This window comes from Alexandromys fortis, unplaced genomic scaffold, assembly GCF_014885135.2.
Source record: "Alexandromys fortis isolate MF-2015 unplaced genomic scaffold, M_Fortis_MF-2015_v1.1 scaffold_2_1_26212458, whole genome shotgun sequence".
NCBI classification, from domain to species: Eukaryota; Metazoa; Chordata; class Mammalia; order Rodentia; family Cricetidae; genus Alexandromys; species Alexandromys fortis.
Genome location: NW_026067930.1, coordinates 3,818,733 through 3,845,298, shown reverse-complemented (window position 1 = coordinate 3,845,298; position 26,566 = coordinate 3,818,733). Strand labels below are relative to the sequence as shown.

At 47.9% G+C, this 26,566-nt stretch overlaps 1 protein-coding gene across 1 annotated transcript in view; it reads right to left on the bottom strand.

Moving 5' to 3' along the window:
* Trappc9 (trafficking protein particle complex subunit 9) overlaps window positions 1–26,566 on the bottom strand; it is a 430,884-nt gene that overhangs the window by 308,546 nt on the left and 95,772 nt on the right. Inside the window, exons 15-16 of the mRNA XM_050145170.1 lie at window positions 25,523–25,686; window positions 9,459–9,611 (exon numbers count right to left, since the gene is read on the bottom strand). Of these exons, the coding sequence (XP_050001127.1) occupies window positions 9,459–9,611; window positions 25,523–25,686 (317 nt within the window). The remainder of the gene's footprint in view (window positions 1–9,458; window positions 9,612–25,522; window positions 25,687–26,566) is intronic.

Here is a 26,566-nt window from a genome sequence, read left to right as displayed (position 1 = left end):
CATGCAGTAAGACCACACTGGGTAGAAGAAAGAAGGGCTCCAGTGTGTGTGTGCCATCTCCCCCCCCCCCCCCAACAAATCCAACTTCGGGGCAATGACATGAAGCTTAGATTTAAGCAGAGGACTAAAGGTATACATAACCAAACAGACCTAATCAAGGTGTGCTCCCGAGCATCATGCATTTGTTGGTTTGGAGGTAGGAGTGGTCTGCCTAGCCCTAGCTGGCCCAAAACACACTGTGCGTCTACCTCCCGCATGCTGGGATGAAACGCATATGCCACCATGCCAGGCCTTCATTCACAGCCTAGAGTCACCCTCATTACCTTCCATGTCCACAGTTTCATCTTCTTCCCTGACAACACACGTGAGGGAATCCCTTCACTTGACAGCAGGGTCTCCAGGAGCCCGAACGGGATGCTACATTCCACTGGTGTATTTAATGGTGCTCCTGCCCTCTTGGTCCCAGCAGGAGTCAGAGCTGGGCACCCCTCCACCTCAGGTATGTGACCTAGGGACAATGCTACTGCACAGGAGCACTGTGTTCTGCCAACAGCAACAGTATTCTGTGTGGCTGTGTCTTACTTTTGTCACATGGGTACTGCTTCCACCCAGTCATGGCCTTGGAACTGCAAAGATGAATTTCCCTTCCCATTTCCAATGGTTATTTGAGATAGTTCTACTAGGAGGAAGCCACCTTGACAACTGTCAGTCTCCAGACACAGACAGAAGAGGACGGGAGAGCAAGCAGCACCAATTATGGCCTTCACATAACAACTCGGCTCCCCATCACTCTCCAAAGTTGAGCAGCTGCCTCCTGTAGCGTTAGAACACGCTCACTAAAACATGGGATCAAGCTGCTGGCTCCTGGGTGCCAGGCGGCCTCTTCAGGGTGGTCCCTGGCACCACATCAGTGCTGGTCCCCTCTGATCATGCCCTTGCTCTTGGTTTCCAGATGTTCCCAGATCTTCTTGATCCACTTCCTGTTCCAGACCCAGAACTAACCACTTCTCTAAAAATCATTGTTCTTCTGATCAGGAGGAAGGTGAGGGGTGCCCAACACTGCTGAGCACAGCCCATCGCTGCTGAGCACAGCCCATCGCTGCTGAGCTGACCAGAGCACAGGGCTGGAAGGGAGATGAATGACAAGGAGCTTGACTGATTTATTTTTAAATAACTCATGATTTCTTACTAATACATTCAATTCAAACTCTAAGTTGCAAGACTATTATTTGATTTCATATCCTTAAATCTGTTACCTCCTGTTTTTTGCATGAAAATCCCAATTCAAGACCAGATTCCAATGATGGAGGTGAAAAGGGTTATGAGGGGCTGGGAAGACAGCTCAGTGGATACAGCCTTTGCTGCGCAAGTGTGAGACACAGGGTCTGGATCCTCAGAACACACTGAAGGCATGGCACGGCAGCCTGCCAATAATCTCAACAGGAGGAGACAGGGAATTCCAGAACAAGCCGGCTGCACAGCAGGTGAAAACAGTGAGAAAACCCTATCCGTATATGCAAAGTGAAGAGCAATCCACCTTAGGCCTCTACATGCACACACATATGTAGGCCCCCACACAACGTGTCCAACACACACATCAGAGGCTAGAGAAATGGCTCTGTCAGCAGACTGTGCAGGTATGAGGATCTGGCTTCAATGCCCAAAATCCGTGTAAAAACTCAAATGTGAAATCAAGTGCCTTTGTTAGATTTTTGTCAACTTAACACAAACTATAGTCACCTGGGAAGATGGACTCTCAACTGAAAGCGTGCCCCTACCAGACTGGCCCGTCCGCAAGCCTATGGGGAGTTCCTGGGAAGTGGTTCTGGGAAGTATAAGAAAGCAAACCGAAGCCAATGAGAAGCATCCCTCATGGTCTCTGCTTCAGCTACTGTCTCTTGGTTCCCATCTTGAGTTTCTGCTCTAACTTCCATTGATGATAGTCTGTATTCTGTGAGGTAAAATAAACCCTTTCCTCCCCAAGATTTTATGGGTTTTTATTGGGGTGGGGTGGGGGTTATTCTAATGTATATGGGTGTTTTGCCCACTTGTGTGTCCATGCAATACATGCACTCCTAGTCCTGTGGATGTCAGAAGAGGGCACCGAATCCCCTAGACCTGGAGTGACTGATGGTTGGGAGGTGCCATGCGGGTGCTGGGAATCAAACACGAGTCCACTGGAAGATCAGCCAATGCTCTTAACTCTTGAGCCATCTCTCCAGCCTAAGTTGGTGTTGATCAGTGTTTAATCACAGGAATAGAAACCCAGCTAAGATAGCATGTACTTTTAATCTCAGTGCTGGCTGCACACTGGCTAGTCACCCTAGTCTACATGGTATTACAGGCCTGTGGAAGATTCTACCTCAAAAAAAAAAAAAGGTAGATGATCCAGGCATTGTGGTACACATCTTTATTCCAGCACTCAAGAGGCAGAGGCAGGTGGATCTCTATGAGTTCATGGCCAACCTGGTTTACACAGTTTCAGGCCAGCAAAAGGTATACAAGGAGATCCTATCTCAAAAGAATAAAAAGCAAAGGAAAGATGGATAGCATCTGAGATATGACCTCCATGATATCCTCTGGCCTCTTCATGAGCACACACACATATTCACAAATATATGTGCACAGGTGAGCACACACACATATACATACATGTGTACCCTAATACACATAAATATACTAAAAAAGTTAATGTTGAGTAGTAAAAAAGTTTATTTACTTCACAATAATATACTCTTATGGGTAATTAATATCAATGTTAATCCCAACAATATAATTACCGATATCAGCTTAAAAATTACTTGAACACACAATTTTCTCTCCCCCTGCCTTTTTTAAATCAGCATGGTATATGCACACTGTTGTAAGGGAGCCGCTTGTTTGTCCCAGCCGCCCAGAACCAAAATAATCACACAGAAACTACATGTATTAATTAAAACACTGCTTGGCCCATTAGCTCTAGCTTCTTCTTGGCTAACTATTACATATTAATTTAACCCATCTCCACTAATCTGTGTATGGCGCCATGAGGCTGTGGCTTACTGGATAAAGTTCCTGCATCCATCTCCAGAGGCTTCTCACTGACTCCACCCTTCTCTCTCTCCCAGCATTCAGTTTAGTTTTCCCCGCCTACCTGTATCCCCTGTGCAAGTCAAGACAATTTCTTTATTAACCAATGGTATTCACAGCATACAGAGGGGAATCCCACATCAGTACACTGTTAGAGCCAGTGGCCATGACATAGCACATATATACTCTCCCATCTAATGCTCCTGGGTTTTGGTGCTTGATGCTCACAGTCCTTGTGACACTGTCTCTCTAGCTGTCTTGCCAGTCCTCCATCACACAGAATCTTCAAGATGTAAACATTGAGAGCATAATGCTACATTCCTGCATCCTGACAATTAATCCGGATCTCTGATTGCTGAGCCTGGAGGATCTGGACCTGAAAATCCTGGCTTCCATTTCACTGCACACGCATCTGAAAACATATTATCTGTCTGGACAGATACTGCCCCTGTCGAAAAAGTCCAGTGATAATCACATCTCCATTATTTCATAAATCACCATTTTGGCCTGAAGTCTAGTGATTGTATTAGAGCGTCTCAGGCTCCCTGGGTCAGTGCACTCATACACAGTGTGCTGTTAGGTAAAAATCTCAAGGGTTGACTTTTGTTTCAGGAAGTTTTCTGGAATTCTGGTTACCAGGCTGTGGCTTTCTGCTCTAGTGTCTCACGGCAGGCGGTCAGTGAGGATGCATGCATAAGGGATGCATGTGCACTAAGGTTAGGTCTTCTGTGTCATCTAAAAATGTCATGTTCCCACCATCTCCCCTTTTCATTCTCTCTCAGTTTTCCTCACCTTCGTCTTCTGTGTCCCCATCACTCACCCAAGACCAAAAGCTCTACTTGAGCTTTGAGTTCTCTCTCGAGTTCTCTCCATCCCAGTGTTGAGATTTTTCTGACTTGGAATTACGTTTCTTTCCAACTCAAATTGTTTCTTGGTGTCTGTTAGCTGATTTGAAAGGGACTGTACACATCTTCAGCAGGCACCCCAGCATGCTGAAAGACATGCCAACTCTTGCTCTGCCCCCTGGGTTTCCACTGTAATGCTGCATAGGACTTGACCTTGATACTTCCCATTGGCCACCTTTATGGAGCTGGTTGTCAGGAACCATTAGGAGAGATGGCTCCCAGCTACCCTGACTCCAATAAACACACGCATCGTTTTCTCTGTTCCATGGGGTGCTGGTCACGGGAGCTCATGCTCTGCACCAAGTGGCATCGTGCCTGCCCATGTACAGCCATGTCCTCTTGCCCCTTTCACTATGTCATCCCACACAGATTCCTGCAGCCTCTCCTCCAGGTCCTCATTCTTATTCTAGAACTTTCCACGCATATGCTCCTGGAACATACAAGAGCCCTGTAAATGTATGTCCCAGCTGCTGTTCTGGATCTGAGCAAGTGTGTGGCCTCAGGCTACTCAGGGATTGCTGGTCTCTACCACCAGCTACCATTGTCCTGTTTCCACTCATGTGGGTGTCAGGCCTCTCAGCCGTCAGTGGTTATGCTGAAGTTGCTCATATTTTGGGGTCTCCAGAGAACCCTGATGCTTGCTTTAGCTACATATTTTTCCTAAGGGTATTTGGTTCTTCTGTATGTGTTTGGTCTCCTTTATTAGGCAACCTAAAGACACACAACATCTAAGACAGTGGTGTATCACCATCTTCCGAGATTTCTCATCATAAACTTAACATTCCAAGAAATCAGAAATTTCTGGTTGTTGTAAAGCGCTTTCTGGTTGGAAGGCTGACTTTTCCAACCCTGGAGGGAGATAAGTGCTGCCCCACAATCCACAGACTCAAGAAGTCACTGGCTCTGAGAATTCACTTTCAAAATCAAAACACAACAGACCAAAGAGGTATTCTGTGGCAGCAACTTTTCTCCTCATTTTTATTTTGAAAAATATCAAACCTACAGAAAAGCTACAAGAACAGAAATGAAGACCCACAGACCATTCACCAGAAGCACTAGTTTTCAATAATTTGATGTGTTTACTTTCTATATTCACATTCACGCCATCTTTTCTGCCCTGAACCATACCAAAGAAAATGCAAGCATAATTCTCTCTCCCCCTTCGGTAGTTCTGAATGTCCTTCCTGGGAAGCAGGTCCTCCTGCTGTGGTTTCATTACCACTCCCAATGCACTTGTGATTGACACCCAGGGTTACCTTGTATGTGTCTACATTCGCTCCCCCACTGTCTCGAAACTGGGATGTGATTAAAGACTACACAAAGCCTTAGGCTGCAGTATTTCTCAACCTCCTCTGATGAGAGAGTTTTCCCATTTTCTTTTACAAAAATCAGGGATAGTAACAAAATTTGCTTTTAGAATTGTTGGGAATTTTAAACAGGAACAGATATGGTGGCACAGGACTGTGACACCAATAACTTGGGTAGCTGAGACAGGAGGATCACAGATTCAAGGAGGCCTGCCTAGGCAACGTAGGGAGACCTTGTCTCAAAATGTTTAAAGAAGGGGCTGGAGAGATGGCTCAGTGGTTAAGTGCATTGCCTGCTCTTCCAAAGGTCCTGAGTTCAGTTCCCGGCAACCACATGATGGCTCACAACCATCTGTAAAGAGGTCTGGCACCCTCTTCTGGCCTTCAGGCATACACACAGAATATTGTATACATAATAAATAGTTATTTTAAAAAAATGTTTAAAGAAAAGTTATTTCAAATGCTCAGGATATAGTGCGGTGAAGCAGCTCTTACCTAACACACACAAGGCCCCACACTCAATCCCCAGCAGCCCCCAGGTAAGCAGACAATAACAAAGCAGGAAGTCCAGCCTCTATACACAGATCTGATGGCACTCATAGCTCTCAAGCCTCTTCTGTCTGCGGCCCACACTAAAGCCAGGCTCCCAACTGTGCAGCATCTCTATTTACTGCTGCAAGCTCACAAAGCTGCATTTAATTTCAGTGGCCACAGCGAATAAGAACTCATGCCTGAAAGAAAAACTGAGTCCACTTCCATGTTTCTGAGGACCACCTAGTTAAGAGCCACAGGGGTTCCTCTACAGGCTCCCAGGGGCAACTGAACTTACAGCTGTCTCCAAAGAAAGACTGAATGACACCTGGGAAACCTCTCGGAACCGCCTTGTTCTGTGATTGCTGTGCAAACAGCCTGAGCAGCCACTGACTGCTATCATTAATAACCAGGTTGCTGCATCCAACTGACCAGGTAGTAAGTCAGCCTACATTTGCAAACCCCTTGGAAACCATAATTCTCGTGCTGATTTAATTCTGTTTTACAAGATTGAAGCAGTTTTCCCAGATGATAAATCCCAAACTGCCTCACCCTGTTATAAACAAAGCAAGAATGCAGCATTGTCAATGAATGGATCTGCAGAACACTAAACTCAGGCAACCCACCAAATGCAAGGAGCCAGAGTTTCCACCGAGAGACTTCTGTACTCCTCAGGGACGACTTGATGCCAGCAGTCAGCTGCAGAAGGCCAATCTAGTGCCTGACTTTTGAGTCTCACATACAAATCTCAGGTAGAAGATTTGCCTGGACACGTTTCCAGGGATCACCATCTGGGCAAGCACTGCAGCCACGGGCATCTGAATGGAGACTCAGGACTGGGTAACATTCAGTCTGTCAAATTCCCTCCTTGTGGAAAAAAAAAAAAAAAAAAACAACCTCTGTCTACGACTGAAAACTCAACAGGGTGAGGCAGGTTACAGACAGACAAAAAAATAAAGAAAATCTATCAGATTTGATTTAGGTCATGGTTCTAGGAGTCGGGTCCATGGCTGTGTCCTCTAGACAAGCAACTCTGCACTGAGCTACACCCCCAGCCCAAAGCTGGTGTATCCCTTACTTCCCCACTGCGGTGGTTTGAATAGGAATGGCCCCATAGACTCACCGTGTGCGAAGGCTTGGCCCATAGGTGATGGCGATATTAGGTGTGGCCTTATTAGAGGGGGTGTGGCCTTGTTGGAGGAAGTGTGCCCCTGTCGGGGCAGGTTTAGGAGTTGCCATGGTCATGGTGTCTCTTCACAAAAACAGAAGCCCTAGGTATGACACCCACTCCCCCTACCTGCTATCTGATGTTTACACGTCCTGATAAGTTAAATTCCTGAGGCTTTTCCCATTTCTTCATCCAACATTTGTTTTCCTGTCCTCACTAATAACATAAAGAAGAGCTTTCTTGCAGAACTTCAGAGATGGCATTTCAACACCATGGGGGAGGGGAGAGCAAACTTCGGGAAGGGAGTGATGGACTCAGAAACAGCCGCAGTCCTTAGTGCACACCGTGGGGGTATGGGACACAGGGCCCCGATGGCAGCAGTGCCCTCACCGCACGAGGCAGACAGCTTCCAGACTGTGAGGGATGTCTATTGCTCCATCTCTGTCTGTGGTGTTTTTGTTAAGGTGGCCTGAGCTGAGATAGAGTTACAAGGCCAATTTTTACATAGCAGCCGTTACAATAAAACCACATGGTGGCTGATTCCTGTGTCCTTTACACGGAGACTTGGGATCACCAACAATTCCTTAAAGATGCCTTTCAGTAGGCAATCTTCACAAGAGTAAATAAACAGCAGCCTAACCTGGAACCCCACAACAAGGAGAGGGGAAGGGGAAAGAGTCCTTCATTATGTGTCGTCCACACATATACCCTTGGTCCCTTCACACCCTAGGCCTTGGAATAGGGGTGCTGAGAGAGTCAAGGCCTTTGTTTCTATTCCAAAGCAAAGAGACAGACAAGATGAGTGACAAGTTAAGGCAGGGGAAAAGGAGAGTGGAGACTGTCTTTGACTGAGTGGACGGAATGGCCTGAGATCTGCATGATCCAATGCAGGTCAGGCAAAGTTGAGGAGCAGAGCCACTGGGTAAGCGCTAGCAGCTGCAGAAGCCCTGCAGAGCAGACTGAGTAGGTCATGGCCAAGGGTAGGCAGCTGGAGAGCACACACAGGGGGCAAGGTGAGGAGGCAGTTTCTCACAACAGGAGAATAAAGCCCTTAACTCAACTTCCACTTGCTCTCGTTCAACACAGGAGCATTATAAATGCACAGTGAAGCTGGAAGAGGCTGCCTCACAAGGGAGTCCCGGGGCTGAGGAGCTGGTCGGGTGGGGGAGATTCCTGCAGTGTCAGCATGAGGAACTGAGCTCTGTTCCCCAGCACCCACACTAAGGCTGTAATTCTAGCACCGGAGGGTAGACAGGTGGATCCCAGGGGCTCGCTGACTAGGTTCAAGTTCAGTGAGAGACTCTTCCCAGAAGAACAAGAAAAGTGATTTAAAAAAAAAAAAAAAAGGCCACCAGAAGTCCTGCTCTGGCCTCTACATGTGTGCGCACAGAACACACGTGTGCACACACAAGCACACACACAACACACACAGAAGGATGAAAAGTTCATTTCTGGAGAGATCTGGGCTTTAGAGCCCTCTCTTCTTTCTTCACCTACAGGGCTCTTCCAAATAAAGCAAGCTACATCTAAGTTACACTCCACATCTACGGGGTTCCAACTACTCCTTCCTGTAACAGACGCTGGGAATCTTGCCGCTACTAATCCTCGCAGCCCTAGAAATGGGGTTGTCATCACTCACGAGTTAAGAAACAAAGGCAGAGAGTTCTGGCAGTAATCCAAGTTCTGGGACCGGAGCACACTGTCTCGAGTAGCTGTCATGTTTTGAGCTGAATATCGGTGCCTCCTCCCAAAATTGCCACGTTGAAGCCCTACTACCCAAACCAACTGTACTAAAGACGCACTGTGAGCAGGTAGAAGGGGTAAGCGATGTCGTGAGGTCAGAGCCCTAATCCAGGGAAGCAGCCTTTTCACAAAAAGGGAAGGAACATGAGAGAGAAACTCTACTATGTGTGGTCACAGCCAGAAGACGACCATCTGTGGGCCAGGAAAAGGACCCAAAGCCCTGGCCTCAGGCCTAACAGCCATAAGGAGTCAGTGTCTGGTGTTGAACCCTGTCACCCAGGATCTTTGCAATAGTAGCCTGAGCTGGCTCATGTGCCCCACCAGGCCTCCAATAGCTGGATCCAGGCTTCATAACTTGGCGTCAGGAATCTGTGAACCACCAGATTCGTCCTAGTCAGTTTGTCTTCCTGCTGTGAGGAATTCCCGCTGCCCCAGACGCCTACACAAACCGGAAGGCTCCGGAGGGAGCATTTTATCACAGCTGACAGACGGCTGAGGTCACACTGAAAACTGTGGCCATTCTTACGTTCCACACTTAGGATGGCCTCCCCACAAACGACAACAAAACGGTCAAGAGGGGGGATTAAGAAACGGTTTGGCTGAAAAGCATTCTCACTACTCCCAGACATGCGCAGTAACTCGCTGCTAATGAAGTGGCCAGAAGTCTGGCAAGCAAGTGACAAGGTGCGACAGGACCGGAGAGCAGTATGAACCCTGACATTGGGACAGGCTCACCATCGCTCAGGTCCTGGAGGAGATTCTCCTGGCAAGAGAAGTCCAGTTTTGCCTTGATGTTGATGGTGAAGGTGGCCACCTTCCCAGGCTGCAGAGGGAACTGGGACAGTGTTTCTTCCAGCTTCCAGCTCAAGAAGTCACCGTACAACTTTTCTGCAAAGAGAACACAGGGGTGAGAAGGATGTTACTACTCCGGGCAGCGTGAGATTACTTGTCCCCAAGGAGAAAGAACGGCAAAGGAAGAGCTGCTGCAGTGTGGTGAATTGAAAGGCCAGTGCCTTCCAGAGTCGTGAGACCGTGAGGTGGTGCAAAGCAACGGTCCACTGAGAGACCAGGCAGAGGGCCGGGGAGCGGGTCGTCCTTGGAGACTCCAAGCTCCAGTCCCAGGCAGCCTGACTCCTAGCCAGCAGCTCCACTCACTCAGTGAATTCTTCCTTTCCTCTACAAGCTGAGAGTTCAGGTAAATTCCTGCACAGTGAGTACCTTCTAGAGAGCAGAGGGCCTCGCTCTCGACAGAAACAGGCAAGGGTGTAATGGGGAAAGATGTTGCCTAGGAAGGCGCCTCTGCAGAGGGAGAGCAAAGAACTGGCGGGCGAGGGAGGGTGGGTGCATAGAGAGCGGGCTCTCCCTGCCTTAACCAGCAGTCCACCTGCCTAATGGTCTTGGACTGTGGAGAGAAACAGCCTTGGGTTTGCACCTTTTTGACACTACCTTGAGTGCCACAGAGATTGACGGTTTCTTCAAGCCAAGGTTCCTGTGCATAGAGTGGAAGCTACCCATTGCACCACAGGGCTGCAACTCACCAGGAGACTGTGGACTGGGAACACTGAAGTGAAGGGGCCTGGGGGAGGGAGAGGCGTGGAGGGCCGGGTTACCTTCCGGTCTAGGCCACTCCTGCCAGGCAGACCCTCCTCCCTTCTTCACAGTTAGGCACGAACAAAGACCAACAATCAGGGTTCATCCATACTATTGCTGCCTCATACCTACTGTCTAGAGCAGGCCGCACACAGTGTCACAGGGGTCCTCTGCTCCTGTTCCCCAGATGAAATCCCAGCCAAGCAGCTGGGGTCACAAACAGTCTCTGCTTCATCCTGGGCAGTGGGCCACAGCTCCCCAGCCAGCCTCAGAAAACCCAAAAGGGGCCCACAGGAGCAGAGAATGTTGCTCCCACAAGCGGCAAAGCCTGCACAGCCCTGACGGCTATTCACTCCGATAGTGACTGCACGTGGAGTGTGTGACTGGCACCTGTCCATCGTCAAATGTTGGTGTCTACCCAATGCCATACCCAGGGGTGAGACTCCCTCCACCAACAGGGAGATGGGAAACCACTAAGATGGGCCCCTCCTGCCACCCAGGAGGCCCTGCGTGTTCTCATACCTGGTTTCCTGACTTCGCTCACATCCTCCTCCCGAGATCCTTCAGTTACAGAGGTGGCAGGAACTAGCCATTGTACCTATGCTAGCCTTTCTGGAAACCAATTCTCTATGATGAATTAACTCTGTCTGAAGAAGGAAACTGAGGCCTATTGAGATAAGGGAGCTTATCCCATGGTCCCAAACAAGAGAAAGACCTAGAATTCTGTCAAGACAACTCCAAAGTCACCACACGCGTTCCCTTCCTGCATGGTGTTGGGTTCTCCTGGTGTTAGAGACCCATAAATCGACTTCCAGGAACTCAGTATTAGACGGACAGCTAGGCCAAGGTCCAGTGACGGAAAAACAACAGTGGATTTCACCAGCTGGACTGCGCTGTGAGATCAAAACAGTTAAGTGTCTTCCTGGCCAGAAGCAGCTCAACCATGGCATCAAGAGAAGTAGCCACACACCAAGAAGACCCATCTAAGCCACCATGGCTATTCCTCCCTGTTCCCTTGCAGAGGTATGCTAACAGGAGCAGAGCCAGAAGATGGCGTTCCTGAGGGGGAGAGTTAGGGACCACATCAGCTCCACTTCCTTGCCCGTTCTGATCGCCTCATACCTTTACATGTTCTCATTTCATCTTCCCATTAAGTTGTGAGATGCTTGCTGGTGTCTATTGGAAACTGAGGTGGACAATACTGGGGACATCATGAGCTATGAGGGCTCTGACCAGGGACATGTGCTCAGCCAGTGTCTATTGGCCTTGAGTATCCCCACCTCTACCACTAGGAAGGGCTCCTGGTGTCACCACATGGCGTCAGCGCGATCAGGAAAGACATCTCAAGAAGAAATGACTGGATGGTTGAGAGGGTAAATATCTGGAAAGCCAGGTATAGACTGCAAGGCCACTTCACCACAGAGACCTACATGGCCTCGGGAACCTGTGGCTATCAAACAAGAGAATTTAGGGACAGAACTAAGAAGTCACAATTAGAGGGAAGTAGTAACCAAGTCCCAATAAAGCAAAAGAAGGAACAGGTTGGCAAAAGAAAGTGCATCTGATCAGGAGAGTCATAGAATCTCACGATAAAAACCAGAAAGACTCAGCCACAGATCTGCAGGGAAACAGTAAGACCACAAAACCCTGGGCCTACTGAATTCTTCAGCACCCAACTCTAGCCCCTCAGCTACCAGGGTATGCAAGAGTACCCCTGGGTGTACCCTGTCCTGTAAAGGGCAAGGCATACCATCAGAGTCTGCTCCACACTGGGATAGATTTCAGAGCTATGGGCAGGGGAAGAACCAGAGAAAGGACAGAGACTGACCTGAGGCCAGGCAGCCAGCTCCACATATCCTCCTTCCCACCCAAGGGTGCTGAGGACCCTGGGCTCAGACAACCAGGGTTCATGACAGCCTTCCTTCTGCTCCCTGGTGATGTCTCTGCTCACTCTTAGGCAGCCCTCCCAGGTCCTCTTGTCCACTACGCCACAAATAGTTGTCCTGTGCTTTCTCAGAATCTCTGGTCAGCTGAGGGTCCTAAGCACTGGAGCCTTCCTCCCAAAACTCAAGGCCCCTTTCAGCCTACTGGGGGAGCACTCCCCTGCCTAACTCACCAAATGTCATTTTCACTGGGTGTCAGCTTCCCTTTCTTATTTCGAATGCAGAAGGCTAGCACCTAGTAGACAGTCTTTGGAAGGCCAGAGAGGAAGGTCAGTGGGATGCATAGCACTCATAAGTCTTAGGAATGCATTTGGTTTTGGAGGATGCCTGTTGTTCTAAACCCAACTCCAGAATAGAAGAAAGGTCTTTCCTCCCAAAGCAGGCACAGTGCCCTGATACTCTCATTGACCCAGGAACTCCACTCTATGGAGAGATAAGGAACTTCCACTCAGAACAGCATAGGACAAGAGATGCCTAGTTACAGAAAACCGAGCAGCCCTGCTCCATAGGGGCCAAGTCCTAAGTCTGAAGGCACAGGAAATAAGAGCATGGTAATTTCCTCAGCCAGAGCCTGCTACAGAAGCACTGGCCAGGGTCAGCTGAGACACAAAGGTCCTGCAAAAGCCTCCCATCCCAGAGACCTATCTCTGAAACCCAGGCACACAGCCAGCCCCTCGGCTGCCTCACCTCCTGAACATGGCATGATAGTCTCTGACCCCAGGAATCACTTGCTCCTCCTACCTCCACCATGCCTGATGCCCCTCACACACCTTGCTCCACCTGGGAATTCCCAGGGCTCCTTTCCTACACTCCCCCCATCATCCTCTGAACTCTTACACACGCTCCTGGAACATTGCCAGCTTCCAGTGATGTTCTCTTCCACCAAGCAGTTGATAGGCAGACATTGTCTCTGAGTCAGAGGATCACGGGTAATTTTTGGTTGCTTTGTAATTTTTTTTAATTCACTCCAGTAAGCATATGTCACAGTTCTATATACAAACAAACATATGTATAAACCCACGACCCCTCTCCTCCCAGCCCCTCCAGTGCACTTCAACAGCCCTATGAAGCCAGCATGCTGATCCTCCTGCAAGGCTGTCGGCAGTGAAGACTACACCATCCTGATGTGAGCTGAGGAACTAGATGGTTGTGTCCCAGGCATGTGTGTCACCATCTGAGTCCCCACACCTGACTGTGCCAGCTGAAGAAGCGCACAGACGGTGGATTTACTCTGTGGAAGCCAAGCAAATGGCAGGTGAGCAGGTTCCTAACCAGAACTTTACCCGGCTAAGGAAAAGCTAGTTCAAGCTTCTTAGATAGGCTATGCCTCTCCTTCACACGACCCGTGCTGACATAGTATGCCAGGGCCTGGGCTGACAAAATAACAGTCATCATTACCTATGACCTCTGTCTTGTACACATGAGAACTGCACTGTCCCCACAAGGGAACAGAGAGGGCAACTGAAGCAAGAGCTATCAAGAGGCACAGAGGCACAGGCTGGGATCAACTCGGACACAAAGTCCAAAGAGCTGAGCACATCAGTCAGCCGGTGGAGTGTCTGCCTGGTGTGAGTAGGCCCCGGGTTCAGTTTCCAATATCACACAAACCAGGTGTGGTGGAGAATCACCTGTAATCCTGGCACTTGTACAAAAGACAAACCAGAGCAGAAGTTCAAGATCATCCTCAACTACAAAGCAACTTCAAGGCCAGCATGGGCTACATGATATCCTGCCTCAAATAGAAAGAAAAGAAAATACGGACAGATGAGAAGAAAAATCAAAGCAACACCAGGCAAGGGCAGTGTCCTTTCCACTAGACTGCAGCCTCTCTCCTGTCTGAGACATGAACCTAGCCAGTATTAGAACTGAAGCTCAGAGAATTCCCAAAGAAAAGCTCATGGGAGGTATACAGTACCTCAAAAGGAGAAAGTGAGAGAAAAATTCAATACTCAATCAAGCCTGTGAGCTTTGGGGTCACAGCCCTGAACCTGAACCCCCACACTGGCACTATCAGCTCTTGGGATCAGCACGGTCACATATTCTCTGTCATTCCCAAGAGGGCTTGTCAGTGGAGGGGGACAGTGTTCAATCTGTGAGATAAACGAGGTTATGTTACATCTCAGCACAGCAACTTAGCACATGGGAATTGCCTGGGTGTGGGACCCAGAAGCTGCTCCAGCCTCTACACCCATCCCACTCAACTGGTGAGCTGTCAGCACACAGCCACCGAGAGTCTTGGCTCTGGGGACACGGCGATGGGGAAGATGTAGTCTCTGCTCTAGGAAGGATAAAGGTCTGGTGGGAGAGCAGAGGGGTTTCCAAAAATGGGCCACACAAGAAGCCAGGTTCCTCTCAGTACAAAGCTCTCTGAAGAAACTTGGCCACAGCTGCACACCACAGAGGCTCAATAACTGCCTGCTGCATTAATCCACCACCTAGAACTAAAATAAAACTCACTGTCCTCTTGGAGGTCCAGGTCTGCATGAAAAAAACAGCTCTGTCAGGGGGCAGAGGGACTACTCCAAAGATTACAAATACAGCACTCTTCTTGCATGTTAGGGAGGCTTTCGTTTCTTAAAAGAGTTTCCTCTGGGGCTGGAGAGATGGCTCAGAGGTTAAGAGCACTGACTGCTCTTCCAGAGGATCCCAAGTTCAATTCCCAGCACCCACATGGTAGTCCATAACCATCTATGGTGAGATCTGGTGCCCTCTTCTGACATGCAGGTGTACATGCAGGTAGATACTGCATACATAGGAAACAAACAAATAAATAAATCTTTTTTAAATAAAAAGTTTCTTCTGAGACCACAATTGTGTTTAAACAACTCTGAAGGTCCCCCAGGCTTCCATGCCCTGGCTGAGCACTGTCTGAGACCACAGCCTATGTAAGCTGGTGAAGAGGAAGCACAGAGGAGGGACAGACAGTGAAGGCCAGTTACCGCATCAGTTGCTGCCACAGGCAGCTCAGCCAGGTGGGTGCATCCATGAACAGGAGGACCATAGACCATGTCACCAAATCCACACAGTCCCTGACTGAATAGGTCCCCACCAACTTCCATAGTTCAGGCAACGGGAGTAGGGGAGAGCCGGACGCCACTCCTGCAAGCTGTTATGCAACCCACTCTTCCCCATGTTCACCTGTCAAACCCTACACCAGACCTGTGGCCTCGTGCCTGCTTCAGTCTTACTCAGTGGGCTTGTTTTCTCATCTCAGTTTTCTGGAAGAGGCGCAACACACAAAGCACCCAACCAACCTGCCAACATAAAAATGGCCTGACCCTAACTTCTGCCCCCATCTCACTTCCTTCCAGTCTGCACCCCCAGTGAGCCAAGCACATCAATCCACACCGCGCTGTTGGCAAGGTGTGTCACCCTGTCCAGAGATCAGCTTCTATTGCGAACTCCTCCAGCTCGACCCCAGAATTTGCTATTAAAATGCCAAACTAGACAAAACAGACACCGCCATCCTACCCATGTGCAAGCGGGCACTGGGCCAAATGGCTTTTAGTCACTTGGGAGTTTTGACATCTTCCGAGCAAGCACAGCTGCCGGTCCATTCTCCGTGGTCAGTCACACGGAGCTAAGACAACACAGGGTGTGCAGCCAGAGCGCAGTGTACACCCGCCTGACTCCCACGCTGAACCGTGAGCTCCCGAGGACAGGACCCATGCATTATTCATGTGCTGGCAGAAGCAGCTGCATACAAATGCAGTAAGTGTCTGACTGTTGAAGAAGACAAAGCCAAGCAAGGTGAGTGTTGTTGACTGGTGGAAGCGGCCATGTGTGATGGGAAAGGCATGCCAGTCCTTCCAAAGGAGGCTGGAAAGGCCACCAGCAAGTGGCAGCAAACACTGTGCCCAGGGATGAAGGCCAGAGCTGGGGAAGATCATAGAAGGTATCAGGAACCAACAAGGTTCTAGGCACATAGATGTGTGTTCACAGATGGGATGCACAGAGAGCTGAAGGCCTGGACCAGACTCACAGGTGGCCCTGGTGTCTAGCTGGAGCCAAGATGGGGGATGTTGCTGAGCAACAAGATGGGGGATATTGTGGAGAAGTGGGGTAAAAAGAGAAAGGGCTGATGATGAGAGAACAGACAGGAACCTAGCAGAGGAGACAAGAAAGCAAGAGTACAATCCCTCTTTGGCCTGTGTCCTGGCCTCTGCTTTTGGAGACACGCTGCCCCTGCTCACAGTCCACTCTGCTGCCACACTCAGAGACCCTGGGGATCCTGACTTCTGCCATTCTGCTCCCTAAAGCACAATGTCTGGAATAGAGCTGGTACCAGAAAAAAGCTGTTTGTAAAAAAGAAAAAAAGACAGATCTGGCAAGCCACACAAGAATCCCACTGAACAACAAAATCTCCCTGCTTACAAAAAGTAAAAGATAAGCCAGGTACAATGGTTCGCACTATGACCGCAGCATTTGGAAATCTAAGAGCAGGAAGACTGCCAAAAGTTTGAAGATAGCCTGGGCTACATTGTGAATTACAGGCCCAGAATACAACTATCTAAAAAAAAAAAAAAAAAAAAAAAAAAAAACAATAAATCCGTCAATCAATAAAAATATTAAGCTAAAAAGAACGAGTAATAAAAGGAAGAAGGCGTTGAGTATAGCCTAAGGGGAGAGCACTCGCCTAACATATACAAGGCCCTGTGTTCAATACCCAGCACCACAAGGAAAAAAAAAAAAAGACAGTAAAGAATGAGAAAGAGAAATGAACCAAGATAGCTGTATCTCAGAGATAGAACGCAAGCTTAGCATGGTCGAGGCCCTGAGTTTGACCCTTAGCACTATAAAACAACACTTGCATGCTGTACTAAGAAACTGAGTCAAGGGCAAACAATCACAACACCCAGGAAGTTGGCGAGCAAGACAATGGTGACAGAGGTAGCAATGGCAACAGCAGCCTGTGGGAAGCACTCCTGTTTCCTGAGCGCTCGACAGTGCCAGGGCTGTGCAGGACCAGGGCTGTGCAGGACCAGGGCTGTGCCTAGTGTCTCCTGTACCTTATTACAAGCAGAAGAGTGGGGCAGAGCCACCTCAAACATGAGCGAAGACTGTTGCCAAGGCAAGGAACTTGGCCCCAGTGAACCAGCCTCTAAATGGCAAGGCCACTTGTGGGGCAGGCTGTAATGCTGACCCTGGTGGCTTCCTGCTAGCTCACACTAAGCCACAGTAGCCTGCTGTTGGCAATGTGTCTACCTACAAGAAGCAAACACGCAGGCAAGGCCCTCCTTCTCACCTCCCATGGCACGCTGCTCTCTGACGACACAAAGCAGAAACCAGTCTTCAGCAAATCTGGTTTTTAAAACCTCACCCTGCAAGGCCATACAAAATATAAACAATAATTATATAAAAATAGCATAACAACTCAGAAACAGGCTGGGCCCAAAAGACAGGAAATCAGCAGGTGATAACGTCTGTGTGGCGGTGCAGCCAGCTCATTACTTGACCCTTGGGTCCATTTACTGCTCTGGCCCCAGGTTCCATGTGGACAGAGCACAGGAGGGTGGGGGCTGCCCGCTCAACTCCCCAGCTGCCCTGCTATAGCTAAGCCCCACTGCTCCTGTTTCAAGGCTCAGTGTGGCTTTGTGCACCTACAAGTTGCTTTAAATTTCACTATTCTACAAACTTGATTTCTAAGGGGAAGGAAGAAAAGAGCTCAAGCCAGAAAACCTGTAGAGATACCTACCCATCCTTCGAGTGTGGCACGCACATGCCCTGGCTTATGTGAGGTCAGCTTCATAAGCCCCTTGCTAAGGGTGCAAGGTCTGGCAGACCAGGGATGTAGAACTATCACTGACTTTGCACTCTCTAAGCCAGAGAGGCAGTGGTCACTGCCTGAGAGGTGCTAGGCAAGGCTCCGACTACTCCTGAGATGTAGGCACCTGCTCTTGAAGGCGGGGAAGCCAGAGGAGAACACTAAGCTGCCTTGCCAAACACGGGTCAAGTCAACAGTGACTAGGAGCAACAACAGCGGGGAAAGTGCGCAGGCAGACAGTCACCCATGACTGGACTATCACCCGCAGGCTCTAACAGGATCACATGGGCACACTGCAACATCACCAATCACCTATGCCCCACAGCTGGAGGCCAAAAACCAAGATACATGAAAAGCCCCGTGTGCAGCCCTGCCCTTCCTCCCAAGCATGTGGCTTACTCCTAACGGTGTCTGAGTGCACTGTTGACTCATGGGTTAAGTTCTGAGGTTTAAAGGGTGGCATATCAAATAATAAGCAAATTGGGTGTAGGGAACAGCTGACTTCCTTCCGGGGCCAAATAATGAGAGCCTTTCTAAGACTCAGCTAACCTTCACCACCTGAGATGCCTCTAACTCAGGAACACTACACTACCCATGTGAGAAAAGCAAGGGGCACTCAGCATGACACCCACCAAAGCCCCAACACAGAGGCCTCACTTCATGTTAAAACTCTCTGGTGCGTGTATATGTGACGCTGTCAGCGTGTCAGAAATGACAGGTGTGATTTCTGTATTTTTAAAAAGCGACTTGTTGTATATGATTTCTTTTGTGAAGGTCAATTTCAAAACTTATGTAGGTAAACGAAAGAATGTGTAAACGAAAGAATGTCAAGTGTTCAGCGGGAGGGCATGACAGAGCAGTTCAAGCTGACTGACGGGAGCCTGAAAGGAACCGTCCAGTTCTGCCCTTCCCGGAGGTGCCCTAGGTTTGTAGTTCTGGTGTTTACACTGATGAAAACCAAATCAAGCTTGGAAAGGGTGAAACTAAGTACAAGCACATTTAGCTCAAATATAAGTGAACTGGTCAGGCGGCGGTGGTGCATGCCTTTAATCCCAGCACTCGGGAGGCAGAGGCAGGTGGATCTCTGTGAATCCAAGGCCAGCCTGGTCTACAGAGCAAGTTCCAGGATTGGCTCCATAGCTATTGGGAAACCCTATCTTTAAAAAAGAGAAAAGAAAAGAAAAGAAAAGAAAAGAAAAGAAAAGAAAAGAAAAGAAAAGAAAAGAAAAAGAAAGTCAACTGATCATATAAATATAAATAAATATTAACTTCTTTAACCATAAAAAATATTACCTACAAGAAACTGGGTTACCTTCATAACTATGATTAAAAGCATCCGATATAATACCAGAAGATGGTGTATGGGTAATAAGGGTGTCTCTGACAAGATATTTCTCAAAATTCATACACTAAATTTCCTTAATGTTAAAAATAAGTGTTTGCAGATTTAGTCTGTTGGATTTAAATTCCAACCAAATCAAGATTCTGGTTGGTTAACATGGACCATTCCTGAATTTAAACTAAATTCTGTCTTTTGTCTATCTTAATAACTATTTCCAAATTATAAAAATGTGCTGCTTGGCACAATGACATCTGATACACTAACTGAATGTTTGATCGTGGCATCATAGAGTAAATGTTAAAATCAGCTGAGCCTTAACAGGTGTTTTCACGTATTCCACTTGTTTAGTGCGCTTACGCAACTACATGGGGACTAAAAACTGGCCTCTACTTTTAAATAATTTGTTATAAAACTTGGCAGTAAAAAGTACATCGATGCTGTCTAAAAATAATTAAAGTCAAAGAGTAAAGAAACCGTGCTAGGGAGGTTGCTCTCTGTGAATAAAACACTTGCCACAAAGCATGTGGACCTGAGTTGCCCTCTGACTTGCACACCTGTGCCCATGTGAACACACACTTGTATACCGTACACACGTATACAATAAACACACACACAAAAAAAAACTGAAAAGAAGAAGGATGGGAACCGTAGATAGGCTCAGTAGTTAAGAGAGCTTGCTGTTTTGCAGAGGACTGGAGTTTGATTCCCACATCAGCTTCCAGGGCATCCAGCTCCAGGGCATTCAATGCCCTCTTCTGACCTCCACAGGTACTAGTACAACACACATACCCATCCACATACTTGCAGGTTTACACACACACACACACACACACACAAATAAATCTTCAAACAAATAAAAAGACAAGGTGTGTGTGCATGTATTTATGTGCTGTGTGTTCACACTTGCTTTCTTAGTTTTCTTCTGTGGCTTGAGGTGCTCAGATCAAACCCATGAGCCACAAGCCTGTCTCCACCATACTTGTACACATGCGTACTCTGAGCTTCCTATAACACCTGTGGGGAAATGAATGCATTCCTTCCTGATTTCGCCTTTCACCGAGTTCTGTGGCACTTTAAGCCAAGGCGGCAGTTTACACCTTTCACAACACAGAAAGATTCTGGGACAAGTGAGTCGGGACCAGAAGGGTACACCTTGGGGCGAGACAACCCTTGTCTTCAAACAAGGGGGATGTGCTACTACATCTGTAGGGGAGAAATCTGTGAACAATACCCTCAAACCCATCGAAGCCCAAAAGACAGCCTAGGCCCATGGAAGGTCCCTAGACCCTTACACCACTGATCCTCACTGCACACCTGAGAAGCAAAGGCCTTTTGCAAGGGGCTTGTGATAGCTCACAGATCAGGAGAACCCAGCGTATGGAAACACAGTACACGAAGGCTAATGACTGAAGGCAATGGGTTCAGGTAGGAGAGAAGGGACACAGGCAAAGGTGGTGGGTGCAAAAGGACCTCCATTTCCTTCTGGGCCTTAGAAACAGACAAAAGCAAAAATAAGGGCCTGCAGGCAGGTTCCTGCAAGGACCAGGCTCCAGGTATGCAAGCATGGTCTGCAAAGACCAGCGGTCCACAGACGGTGACTTAAAGCAAACAGGAGTGTGAGTGAAGTGAGCTCCTCGGGCCTGCCTCCTGGGGGCTTTCAGGGTCCTGCCAGCAGGCCTCACAGTGCACAGGACAGCCCACCCCACATGCTCACACTGTCACTGCAGCTCAGCTCTTGGTACTGAAGCTCAGTCCACCACCCTTCCCTGGAGACCTCTATGGTGGCCATGAACACGAAAAGTGCCCTCTCACTCGCTGCTGAGAGACTGGGGACAGGAATGGCTATGGCTACTGTTGACGTAGAAAACAAAGCTGATTCAGGACAAAGAAAACAGTATGGGCACCCAGGGAAGGTAAAATTTCACAGTTGGACATTAAAGAAGCAGGGCACACTGGACTTCCCTTAGCTAAAGACAGCACATTTGTAGAAAAAGAGGCTCCTTAGTAGGCATGGCTGAATCTCAGCCTCCAGCACGGAACCCGTGCTCCCAGCTGAGGCCAGTTCCTCATCTCCTCCTGTCACGCGAGTCTTCTGTGGATGCTAACAGCTTTTCTCCACTGCAGAATGCAAGCCGCAGGGATTATTCCCTCTGTACATTCGGAAAGCAGATGGCCTGTTTTTGCTAATTTAATTCTACATGTAAATGTACCTCTGCTTGGGACAGTAATAAAAAAATGAATGATGGCTTTAATCTTTCAGTTGTAACTGTGCTGCTTCGGAAACGGCTACACAATGCCCGGCAGTACACGTCCACATGTCTTCCTCCCTTGTGGTAAGGAACGAGGCCAGCAGAGCTGAGCATAGGGCCTTCAAAAGGATCCACATATATATGGATTCCCAAAATGAAGCCCACTGTATTCTGGCTTTAAAATGAAAAGTCAGGGGCTGGAAAGGTGACACCGCAGTTAAGAGCACTAGCTGCTCTTGCAGAGAGCCTGGGTTCAGTTTCCAGCACCCACACATCGGCTCACGACTATCTGTGACTCCATTTCCAGGAGATGCCACATCCTCTTCTGGACTCCATGGATACAGGCAAACATGTGGCACACAGATATACATTCAAGGAAAAGACGCAAAATACACGTAAAATAAAAATTAAAAAGGATCTGGCTCTTACTCCTCATCTTCATTTCCCATGAATCTGTGTCTACTGCTGCTTTCAGGACCCCTGCCTATAAGGCACAAGCAGCAAGGTTCCCTGCTTGGAAAACAGAAGAGAACAGATTAGGCACGTGCAAGGCATGATGGGTATGCAAATGTGAAAAGTATGGTCACCTCTGAGAAAGGGTCACTGGGAAGGAACCTCTGAGCTTCCTCAGAGGATAGAAATGTCCTGCACTAGAGTACAGATGGAACTCTGGTACCCTTGGTAAGGGTTTGGACATTGTTGAGTGTTATTCAGAAGGTAAAGACATCGCATACACACAGCTAACAAAACTAGACTTGCATTGATGAGATCCATGCCAAAGTACTGCCATCTACAATCTTAACCAGCGTTAAAGAGATGCGTGGACAGACAGGAAGCTTGAAGAGATGCAGAATGAAGCAACAGAGAAAAGTGTAGTATGGATGACTGGGATGCAGGTGCTGGCTATGAAATCCGTCATTCATTGCACACTTTGGAATAGTTTTATAACAAGAGTGGAGAAGGGGGCATAGCTGCTAGAGCACTCTGTTCAGAAGAATTCAAAGGCATAGGAACGTGGAAGTCTAACGGGGCCTAGCAACGTCAGAGAGAAGCCACACCTGCCTGAACAAAGGCAGTGCTGAGAGGACTCAGAAGCCACCTAAGGCCTCCAGAAAGGGCCTGAGAGAGCAGAGGCTATGACTGGACCATAGCACAGAAGGGCACACAGCCCAAGGGATCACAGAGATTTCAAAGTGGCCCCCACATTTATTCCTGCCCGCTCAACAGGCAGGAAGATACTGTCACTACCTTATTATTTAAATATTAAAATGAGTCAGGCAGTGGTGGCACATACTTTAAAGCCCAGCACTCAGGAGACAGGCAGATCTCTGTGAGTTCGAGGACAGCCTGGTCTACAAGAGCTAGTTCCAGGACAGGATCCAAAGCTACAGAGAAACCCTGTCTCCAAAAAAAAAAAAAAAAAAAAANAAAAAAAAAAAAAAGGAGGAGGAGGAGGAGGAGAGAGAGAAGGAGAGGGAGAGAGAGAGAGATAATGGCATTCTACTGCAGCCCTTCAGTTCTGCACACCTACTATGTGACAGCTGGAGACAATCAGCGGAGGGTACTCTCATACAACAGGTGAACACCTAATGCCCCAGTATTGGGAAGGTTTTCAGAGAAGTGCTACTTTGGCTAGAGTCCAGAAGTAAACTGAGTAGAGAAGGGAGAGAGGGAAAAGAGGGGCAGCTAGCTAAGTCTAGGAGGGGAAATAATGGATCCAACAGCTTCAAGGGTTCAGTGTAACGTCCATGACATGGAATTGTGAGTTTGGGGTGGGGTTACTTGTTTGTTATTTCTTGATTGTTTTTGAAAAACAAGAGTCTCACTATGTAGCTCTGGCTGTCTTGGAACTTTCTGTGTAGACAAGGCTGGCCTCAGACTCACAGAGACTAACCTGCCTCTACCTCCCAAGTGCTGGGACTAAAAGCGTGCACCACCATGCCTAGTCTGGAATTGTGTTCTTAATGACAGTCAACATTTTTTTAAGGGAGAGACATACAGGGGCTGTGCTTCAGAAAGAACACAGGACCAGAGTAAACAACAGCCACATGATTATCACTTGGGATTTCAGGAAAGGAAAAGAATTATTTTCCAGGTTCTAAATTCGGAAAGCAAGGTAGATTGCAGAAGATATTAAAAGTTTCATCATAGAAGACCCTGTTCCTGAAGACATCACACACCTGAGTCATAGACCATAGAGAAACCTAGCTGGTGCTGACCTAGAAGCTTCAAACCTGCAGGCTACACTAGCTTCCATGCTGGAAAAAGTGATCACCAATCTTCCCCAGTATAGACCTTCTAAGCTACAGTAAGACACGCTCACTTGGTGCAACAGCGGCATGAATGTCATAGAAACAACCCCTCCGTGATTGGATTTAAGACTCCACAAGATGAAACCCATATCTGGCACCACTGTCAGGGCCAAGAACCTGGGACTGGACTGGGCATAGGCCCTAGGGGAGAGCCTAATACTATTGCTCTGTTAAATGGACATAGCATTAAACTGACTCTTAATGACTTATTGTTACACTTACAGATTAGTGCATCTCACAGTCCTCAACAGAGAAGCTGTTTCTAATAACAGATGGTGATTAACACAGAGACCCACAACTGGACAAGGTACCTAGAATAAGAGACATCTATCTCACATCCCCTTCTCCAAAAGCCCAGAGACCATCAGGGAAGAGAAGGTGGATGAGTACAAGAACACTGTTTTCTGGACATAGCAGGGTAGCAGCACATATGAACTCACAGTGATCGTAACAGCACGCACAGGACCTGTGAAAGGTCAAGTCAAACAAAATCCCAGCGTGGAGCGGGGAGGTGGGCATGAAGTCTCACCCATACCTGGTGAGCTATTGCAACTGATAGATGCTGGAAAAGGAGAACCAATTTTCTGTAAGGTTTTGTTGTGGGATGGATAAATGACACAGGTTAAAAGCACTAACTGCTCTTTCAGAGGTCCTGAGTTCAATTTCCAGCAACCATATGGTGGCTCACAGTCATCAATAATGAGAGCTGGTGCCCTCTTCTGGTGTGCAGGCAGAACACTGTATACATAATAAATAAATCTTTTTTAAGGCTGGCCATGCTATAGATGATGTCCACACATCTAAGAGAATATGAAAGAATATTAACTCCAATCTATTGAGTTTTGTTTTTTTTTTTTAAAAAAAAAAAAGCATAAAATGGGACGGGTATGAAGGTGGGGGTGGATCTAGGAAGAGAGGGGGTGAATATAATAGAAATACATTGCACAAGACAAAGAGTTAATAAAATGCTATTTTTAAAAGTTTTGTTATCTAGACTACAGTTCTCTGTCACTCATCAGCATTAACGAATTCCTTCAAGCATCAACTGAAGCCCATAACCAGCTTACTTAAATCACAAGCACCAGGTGAAGCACTTGACAGGGAGGGACACTGTGAAGAGAGCAGCACAAGACCTCGTGGTGACACCGCGGCATGTTGGGTAGCCAGCAGCAGATCCTGACTGGTGTGGGATTCCCCCTGTATGCTATGAATATGTTTCGTTACCACTGGTTATTAAAGAAACTGTTTCAGCCAATGGCTTAGGAGAATAAAGCCAGGAGGAAAATCCAAACAGAGATATAAAGAGAAGGTAGGCGGAGTCAAGAAGACACCTTGTAGCTGCCGAGGGAGACAGCCGCCCCGGAACCTTACCAGTAAACCATGAGCCTCGTGTTAAAAAATAAAATAATAGGAATGGGTTAATTTAAGATGTAAGAGTTAGTTAATAAGAAGCCTGAGCTAATAGGCCAAACAGTATTGTAATTAATACAGTTTTTTGTGTGATTATTATTTGGCGGGGGAATGAACGAGCAGTCTCTGCCTACACTCTACAGCGTGCCCTCTGCTACTGAGCACACAGATGGTCCCCACACCACCTACCCTTGGTGGTGAGAAGCTTGGAGGTGACTTCCAGCTGCTCCAGAGGCTCGAGTCCAATGTTCTCCAACGTAATGACCAGCTGCTGCGTTTCTCCGTTGTAAAGCTGGACAGACACGTTGGTGGATATTTCGTCGCCAGAAGAAGGCTGCAGTGAGTGTGCAGACCTAAAATCACAGCAACAACAGGGAGAAAAGTAAGGGATAAAGAAGGGGAACCACTGACCACACACTGGGACCATTTGCACAGGAACACACTTGAGGAGCAGGCTAGGTGCCCTGGCTGTGCACACAGGGTTTGGTACTCGGTTGTCACAAGTACACACCAGGAGGGTTACAAAGTGGCGGAAGGAACTGGCATGTCAGACTCCAGGTTATCTGACACTGCCTCCACTCTGAGCTCACGTGGTGTGAGGCCAGGGTCAAAGGCATCTTTGACTGTTGACCATTCCATATCACACAGGTGGAGAGCACGCAGCAGGAGTCAACAACTATGAGAGAATTCCATGACTCATTCTCTCCTATATTACAGTCAAGCCCCACCTGAATCATCACTTGTTAATGCAGTAAATCTCCTTAGAAAAAAATTACAGGTGCATATATTTTAAAAAATTAACATGTTGGGGCTGGAGAGATGACTCAGAGGTTCAAAGCACTGACTGTTCTTCCTGAGGTCCTGAGTTCAATTCCCAGCAACCACATAGTGGCTCACAACCATTTGTAATGAGATCTGGTGCCCTCTTCTGGCCTGCAGGCATACATGGAGGCTGAACACTGTGTATATAATAAATAAATAAATAAATAAGTCGAAAAAAATTAACATGTTAACTGCGAGTCATTCCCATGGGAATCTCTCCCCCAGCCCCTACCTTCTCTCTAAAGAATAAAACCCCAGTCTATGGAAAGACTCCCTCCTCTGCCCTATGAGCAGGCTGTCCAGGTCCTCCCACTGGCAGCTCAGAGACACCAGACTGTATCCATGTGCTTTATTAAGGCACCGCAGAATGCTGAAACAAAAGAGCAAGGCGGATGCTATCGCATGACGCTA